The sequence below is a fragment of the Poecilia mexicana genome, unplaced genomic scaffold (genome assembly GCF_051168715.1).
Source record: "Poecilia mexicana isolate PSO_F unplaced genomic scaffold, ASM5116871v1 scaffold_3, whole genome shotgun sequence".
Classification (NCBI taxonomy): Eukaryota; Metazoa; Chordata; class Actinopteri; order Cyprinodontiformes; family Poeciliidae; genus Poecilia; species Poecilia mexicana.
Genome location: NW_028263372.1, coordinates 34,174,711 through 34,183,362, shown reverse-complemented (window position 1 = coordinate 34,183,362; position 8,652 = coordinate 34,174,711). Strand labels below are relative to the sequence as shown.

The window sequence follows — 8,652 nt, the reverse complement described above, 5'->3', positions numbered from 1 at the left end:
AAGATTGAATAAAAGTAAACAAAAATTAAACATAACAAAATCTACAGGATTATTATTATTATTGGGGGTTTTTTGCATATTTTTTCTCACCTTGCTACAACTTTCTGAGACCCTCACAGTGCCCCCTAGAGGCCCCACTTTGAAAAACACTGGACTTTACCACAGAGTTGATAGAGCGTTGGCTAACTGTCTCATGGAACATCATGGAGCATCGGTGAGGTTTCTTTATGATTTTAATGCTGCTGCAGGATGATGACAGTTGGGGATTTGGCTATTTGAAGATAATATTAAAAACGAGGAGGTGGCTATTGCTTTAATTACAGCTGAGCTGATTAGACAACAATGCATTAGTTAAAGGCGGGAAAAAGCATCTGTTTGAACTGAGCCGTAAGCTCTGCATTTTGTTTGCATTACTCATACAGAACAGCATCTGTGTCATTCAGAGATAAATCTGACCATCATTGGTCAGATTGCAGAGAACATCATAATCATTACAGTCACCAAATGTAACTTGAGTTGGGTTGCAGGATTTGGGTCAAGCATCTAGAGGGTCCAGTTTGAGTCTAATATCAAACTGGATCAAACAATGATGTGGCAAAACTTGGATACATTTAGTGAAATTCACAAATATGTAACCTAGGTTCACCATCTTAGTGAAGTTGCCCCCCCACCTTCTTCAAATGTAACAAAATTGGTGACAAACGTTTTACTGATTTCTGCAGCAAAAAATAACTTTGTGCCGCTACCATTTTAAAGACAATAAAAGTTTCCAGAGGTCATCAGAGGTCAACCACCCCCAGTCCCCATTCACATTTACAATTATTTTCAAAAGCAGTATTTGTGTTTGTACAATTGATTTGTTGTGCAATCACAGACATACCCAAATTTAAATAAAAGAAAGTAGTAAATCATTATCATTACTCATATTCTTACCTTGTTCTATTCCTAACCTGTCTGGACTGTTGGATGTATTTTTCATTCAGTTAATCATCATCCAGACTTTCCCAAAGTCTGATGTTCTTCTCTTAAACACACCTTGAAGCTGGATGGATACAACAACAGCTGAAGGTGAAAACTGATTGGCTGCAGCCTCTCTGCTCTGACACATGATTTAAGGATCAGACTTCGACCCCCGCTTCTATTTCAGGAAGTGAAACTCACACAGTCACTGTGACTGAGAGCAGAAATGGAGCAGAATCAGCTGGACCGAGAGACTTTCTCCTGTTTGATCTGTCTGGATCTACTGAAGGATCCGGTCACTACTGCCTGTGGACACAGCTACTGCATGAACTGTATTAAAAAGCACTGGGATGAAGAGGATCAGAAGAGGATCCACAGCTGCCCTCAGTGCAGGGAGAGGTTCATACCGAGGCCTGTGCTAAAGAAGAACACCATGCTAGCAGCTTTAGTGGAGCAGCTGAAGAAGACTGGACTCCAAGCTGCTCCTGCTGACCACTGCTATGCTGGACATAAAGATGTGGCCTGTGATTTCTGCACTGGAAAAAAACTGAAAGCCATCAAGTCCTGTTTAGTCTGTCTGGCCTCTTACTGTGAGAAACACCTTCAACCTCATTATGATTCAGCTGCTTTTAAGAAACACAAGCTGGTGGAGCGGTCCAAGAACCTCCAGGAGAACATCTGCTCTAAGCATGATAAGTTGTTGGAGATCTTCTGCCGCACTGATCAGAAGTGCATCTGATCAGTGCACTTCTGATCAGATGCACCATGAACCATGTTCATCCATGGTTCATGCACCATGGATGAACATAAAGGCCACGACACAGTCTCTGCTGCAGTAGAAAGGGCTAAAAGGCAGAGAAAGCTGGAGGAGAGACGAGGAAACATCCAGCAGAGAATCCAGGACAGAGAGGAAGATGTGAAGCTGCTTCAGCAGGAGGTGGAGGCCATCAATCACTCTGCTGATAAAACAGTGGAGGACAGTGAGGAGATCTTCACCAAGCTGATCCGTCTCCTCCAGAAAAGAAGCTCTGATGTGAAGCAGCAGATCAGATCCCAGCAGGAAACTGAAGTGAGTCGAATCATAGATGTTCAGGAGAAGCTGGAGCAGGAGATCACTGAGCTGAAGAGGAAAGACGCTGAGCTGGAGCAGCTCTCACACACAGAGGATCACAGCAAGTTTCTCCTCAACTACCCCTCACTGCCAACACTCAGAGAGATTGCCATATCCTCCAGCTTAGAGAACCTTCATCCGTACTTTGAGGACATTACAGCGACACACTCATCCAGCATCAACATCCGTCCTCTGAGATACTTTGAAGACGTGACACCAGCTGTGTCAGAGCTCAGAGATAAACTACAGGACGTCCTCAGAGACTCATGGACAAACATCTCACTGAGACTCACTGACGTTGATGTTCTACTGCCAGAACCAGAACCAAAGAGATTCTGGATTCTTAAAATATTCATGTGAAATCACTCTGGATCCAAACACAGCAAACACACGACTGGTACCATCAGAGGGGAACAGGAAGGTGAAACTGATGAATCGACGTCAGTCTTATCCTACACATCCAGACAGATTCACTGGATGTTGGCAGGTTCTGAGTAGAGAGAGTCTGACTGGACGTTGTTACTGGGAAGTGGAGAGGACCGGGACACGGGTTTATGTAGCAGTGACATACAAGAATATCAGTCGAGCAGGAGGTGGAAATAAATGTTTATTTGGATGTAATGACAAATCTTGGGCATTAGATTGTTCTCAAAACAGTTTCAGATTTTGTCACAACATCTGGACCCCCATCGCAGCTCCAGTTCCCTCCAGAGTCGGAGTGTACCTGGACCACAGAGCAGGTATTCTGTCCTTCTACAGCGTCTCTGAAACCATGACTCTCCTCCACAGAGTCCAGACCAGATTCACTGAACCGCTACTGGCTGGAGTTTCTGTTTTTTGCATTGGAGGTTCTGCGGAGTTTTGTAAACCCAACTAGATTTTCCCTCTAATTGTTGATCAGGGTCCATCCCTGCTCTTTTTCTGGTTTAAATGTAGATTTCTGTTTTCCAGAAGCCATAAAAGAAATAACTACTGATATTTTCTTTCATTATTTTATTACACAGCAACATTTCTCCATAAGAAAATCTTAACTTTCTTGTGCTCTAATAGTTGTGCTTTAAATATTTGCATTGGTATATTTGGATGTTCACTGCAAAAACACTAAATCTTACCAAGTATTGTTGGTCCTTTAAGCAAGATATAGGAGCTTGTTTTTAGTCAATAATTCCTTAATATTGTTGGGAAAAGCACTAGTTCCTCTTGTTTAAATCATTTGGGATTGAAGTGAACTGAACTTGATTCTGTTCTCTTTATTGTGACACAGAGAAGAAAAGTTAAACCAACATCAACTCAGAACTGATGTGTTTTTATTCTCAATTCTTTGGATTTAGATCACAAAACTAAACTGTTCTGTTTCTTTGACTTTATTCAATAAAACAACTTGATTACAGAGAAATTTGGAAAATGTTCTCTTCATTGTTACAATAAATTGTGAGTTTCATCATCAAAACTGCAGAAATATTTCCTTCAGAAGGTCTTATATCTGGAGAAAATCAGATGCATGTCTAATATGTATGACTGGAGAAACAACCTGACCTGAGTTGACCCTCATAACTACAAACTGTCCATGTTGTTGGGGTTGATAGTTTTAATATTTTCTCTTGTTTGTTTCACTAAAGTATCAATAATTATCAATAAAGTTAAAAATACAATAAAATGCAGTTAGTGTGCGCAGCTTAGTGATACAAATAACACTTACTTACATGATTGGTGTCCTAAAGAAGTGTGTTACAAATTTTTTCAAGAGCAGTATTTGTGTTTGTAGGGCTCACTGCTGTGTGGTGCAATCACAGCCATACAAAGTTATATAAAAAGAACTAATAAAGTGCTCTTATCACTTATAAGAACAATTCCTATCTTGCTAAACCCAACCTACCTGGGCTGTTGGATGTATTTTAATTTGGTTAATCATCATCCAGACTTTCCCGAAGACTCATATCCTTCTCTTAAACATGCCTTGAAGCTGGATGAATCCAACAGCAGCTGAAGGTGAAAGCTGATTGGCTGCAGCCTCTCTGCTCTGACACGTGATTTACAGATAAAAGCTCAAACCGGTTTATGTTTTCAGAAAATGAAACTAACATTCACTGTGACTGAGAGCAGAAATGGAGCAGAATCAGCTGGACCAAGAAACTGTCTCCTGTTTGATCTGTCTGGATCTACTGAAGGATCCGGTGACTACTGCCTGTGGACACAGCTACTGCATGAACTGTATTGAAACCCACTGGGATGGAGAGAATTGGATCCACTGGAATGGAGAGAATTGGATGAGAATATACAGCTGCCCTCAATGCAGGCAGATGTTCATACCGAGGCCTGTGCTAAAGAAAAACATCATGCTAGCAGCTTTAGTGGAGCAGCTGAAGTTGATTTGGCTCCAAGCTGCTCCTGGTGACCACTGCTATGCTGGACATAAAGATGTGGCCTGTGATGTCTGCACTGGAAGAAAACTGAAAGCCATCAAGTCCTGTTTAGTCTGTCTGGCCTCTTACTGTGAGAAACACCTTCAGCCTCATTATGACGTGGGTCCATTAAAGAAACACAAGCTGGAGGAGCCGTCCAAGAACCTCCAGGAGAACATCTGCTCTAAGCATGATGAAGTGATGATAATGTTCTGCTTCAATAATCGGAAGTATATCTGTCTCACCTGTTTCATGGATGAACATAAAGGCCACATCACAGTCTCAGCTGCAACAGAAGAGACTGAGAGGCAGAGAGAGCTGGATGAGAGACGAGGAAACATCCAGCAGAGAATCCAGGACAGAGAGGAAGATGTGAAGCTGCTTCAACAGGAGGTGGAGGCCATCAATCACTCTGCTGATAAAACAGTGGAGGACAGTGAGGAGATCTTCACCAAGCTGATCCGTCTCCTCCAGAAAAGAAGCTCTGATGTGAAGCAGCAGATCAGATCCCAGCAGGAAACTGAAGTGAGTCGAATCATAGATGTTCAGGAGAAGCTGGAGCAGGAGATCACTGAGCTGAAGAGGAAAGACGCTGAGCTGGAGCAGCTCTCACACACAGAGGATCACAGCAAGTTTCTCCTCAACTACCCCTCACTGCCAACACTCAGTAAGTCGACACACTCATCCAGCATCATTGGCCGTCCTCTGAGATACTTTGAGGACGTGACAGCAGCTGTGTCAAAGCTCAGAGATAAACTACAGGACGTCCTGAGACACTCATGGACAAACATCTTACATAAACTTAATGATGTGGATGTTTTACTGCCAGGACCAGAACCACAGAGCAGAGCTGGATTCTTAAAATACTCATGTGAAATCACTCTGGATCCAAACACAGCACACACACAGTTGTTACTATCAGAGGGTAACAGGAAGGTGACAGGAATAAATCTGGATCAGTCTTATTCTAGTAACCCAGACAGATTCACTTATTGGTGTCAGGTTCTGAGCAGAGAGAGTCTGACTGGACGTTGTTACTGGGAGGTGGAGAGATGTGGGGCAGTTGATGTAGCAGTCGCATACAAGAATATCAGCAGAGCAGGAGATAAGAATGAATGTGGATTTGGAAATAATGAAAAGTCTTGGGCTTTAGAGTGTTCCCAAAACAGTTTTCACTTTGGTCACAAGGACATCTGGACCCCCATCTCAGCTCCAGTTCCCTCCAGAGTCGGAGTGTACCTGGACCACAGAGCAGGTATTCTGTCCTTCTACAGCGTCTCTGAAACCATGACTCTCCTCCACAGAGTCCAGACCAGATTCACTGAACCGCTACTGGCTGGAGTTTGGGTTGGTAACCCTGGAGACTCTGTGGAGTTCTGTAAACTCAGATAGATTTTCACTCTTTTCTCTGATTGTTGATCGGGATTTATTGTTCCGATGTCTCTGCTGTTCTGTTCTTTATTTTTCTGGTTTAAATGTAGTTCCCTATGTTCCAGGAAAGAAAATCACTGCTGATATGTTTGGTCAATCTGATATGATAGAAATGTTTCTCCACACAAAAATCTAAATTTATTTGAGTTTATTAATATACTCACAGAAATATTAAACACTAACTTTTAAGATTTATGTAATTTTTATTATATGACAAATTTCCATTTACCTTTTTTAAATAATTTAAATGCAAACCTATCAAATAAACTTTACACGATTCATATTCATCAATGTAATAAAGCCCATTTATTATAATGGCATAATCTTTAGGTTTAAGTATTTGATATTATTAAATACTTGAACTATATTAAATACTTAAATTATATTAAATTAACAATAACAAGTGTATTTATTTCAAACACGTAAGGTATATTGTTTGAATTGTATAAAAATCAAGTTACCTATATGCAATAAACTGAACTATCACATTTATGCAATTCCTTCCGATTCAGTCAATTGTGATGATAAATGGACTGAACTTACATAACAGTTGTTTAATCATTTTTGCCTACTCAAAGCACTTTACACATTCACAAACATTTTTATACCAATCATTAGGTAATTTGGGATTAAGTGTCCTGTCCAGAGTACATATGGCAGAAGGAAACTAGAAATGAAACTACAACCTTGCAATCACAAGACAACTACTCTTCCCACAGAGCCACAGTCCCATGTCTGTCACATGGACCTGAGTGCTGGGGAAAGTACGTCCTCTTTTTCTTTTCCCTTCTTAAGACGGGTGGCAGCCAACTTAAAGGGACTTTACTGCTACCTACAGGTGCAGGACTGAAGTGAGTCGAGTCAAAGAGCTTCAGGAGAAGCTGGAGCAGGAGATCACTGAGCTGAAGAGGAAAGACGCTGAGCTGGAGCAGCTCTCACACACAGAGGATCACAGCAAGTTTCTCCTCAACTTCCCCTCACTGCCAGCACTCAGTGAGGATCATCCAGCATCAACATCCGTCCTCTGAGACACTTTGAAGACGTGACAGCAGCTGTGTCAGAGCCTATAGATGAACTACAGGACGTCCTGAGAGACTCATGGACAAACATCTCTACTGTTCTACTGTCAGAACCAGAACCAAAGAGCAGAGCTGGATTTTTAAAATATTCATGTTAAATCACACTGGATCCAAGCACAGCACACACAGAGCTGGGACTATCAGAGGGGAACAGGAAGGTGACACTGATGGATCAACGTTAGTCCTATTCTAGCCATCTAGACAGATTCACTGGATGGCTTCAGGTTCTGAGTAAAGAGAGTCTGACTGGACGTTGTTACTGGGAGGTGGAGAGGAGCGGGTTTCAGGGTCGTATAGCAGTCACATACAAGAATATCAGCAGAGCAGGATGGAGGAATGAATGTGGACTTGGATTTAATGACAAATCTTGGGCATTATTTTGTTCCCAAAACAGTTTTAGATTTTGTCACAACAACATCTGGACCCCCATCGCAGCTCCAGTTTCCTCCAGAGTCGGAGTGTACCTGGACCACAGAGCAGGTATTCTGTCCTTCTACAGCGTCTCTGAAACCATGACTCTCCTCCACAGAGTCCAGACCAGATTCACTGAACCGCTACTGGCTGGAGTTCGTGTTGGGTGGACTGGAGGTTCTGCAGAGTTCTGTAAAACCAGCTAGATTTTCACTCTAATTGTTGATCAGGATTCACAGTTCTGATGTTTCTCCGCTCTGCTGTTCTTTGTTTTTATGGTTTAAATGTAGTTCTCTGTGTTCCAGGAGTCATAAAGGAAATCACTGGTGATTTTTTTCTTTCATTATTGAATGACATGGAAATATTTCTCCAAATAAAAATCTGAACTTGTTTGGGCTCAGATAATTGTGCTTTGATATATTTCTTGATGCCTGCTCCAAAAATACAAAATCTTACCAAGTATTTCTGATCTAGTTTTTAGTGCAAATATCTTCACTTCAAATAAGACAAAACGAAAGATTATGAAACACCTAATGTTTACTGGGACAACAGGAGCAACAATCTGACCCGAATAAAAATGAATTATATCCTCAGAGACTGGGGAATGTAACAGTTTTTTTCATTGAAAGTCTCAACAACGATCAATAACATTTAAAAAATAATTAAATTATGTTAGTGTGTGGAGCTTAGTGATACAAATCACACTTCTTCATATAATTGGTGTCTTAAAGAAGCGTGTTACAATTGTTTTCAAGAGAAGTATTTGTGTTTGTGGCACTATAATTTCCTATCAATGTAGGTGAAAGGTCATGTCCAAGTAGATTAGCAGTCATGAGATGTTGTAAAACTGGTGTATCAGTTTATAACCTAACTGTACTTTAAGTGTTTTTCGAACTTGATTTCTGGTGTATTTATGTTTGTTCCCAAATGAACCTCTTATCTCTATATATTTTTACCGTACGAGTCATAAAAAAGCCTTAAAGATAAAAGTTTTCTTTCGTCAGTGTCCTTTGATAAGAAACAGGCCTGTTCTCCACACGTCTCTGATATTTACTCAGGCGATTGATTCCCTCACTCTGATTACCACAGCTTTTGGGAGGCAGATGGTGGGGTTGCTGGTAATCCCAGCTGCCCACTGGACTGACCCTTTGAACTCCTGCCCATCTAACACACCACACCCCCTCCCCAAAATCTTAACGAGCTAGCTAAGCTGCACGGCCAAAGAGCTGCTTTAAACTGGTGAGTAATGGCTGTGTCA

At 41.4% G+C, this 8,652-nt stretch overlaps 1 protein-coding gene and 1 pseudogene across 1 annotated transcript; both read left to right on the top strand.

Annotated features, from left to right (window-relative positions):
* The first annotated feature begins 1,153 nt into the window (after positions 1–1,153).
* LOC148160293 (tripartite motif-containing protein 16-like protein) lies at positions 1,154–7,784 on the top strand. Its single transcript, XM_088004468.1, has 3 exons — positions 1,154–1,531; position 2,973; positions 4,742–7,784. The coding sequence occupies exons 1-3, from the start codon at positions 1,187–1,189 to the stop codon at positions 5,863–5,865; spliced, it is 1,470 nt and encodes a 489-aa protein (XP_087860594.1). The 5' UTR covers positions 1,154–1,186; the 3' UTR covers positions 5,866–7,784.
* LOC106930055 (tripartite motif-containing protein 16-like) lies at positions 1,671–3,467 on the top strand (annotated as a pseudogene).
* Positions 7,785–8,652: the final 868 nt, after the last annotated feature.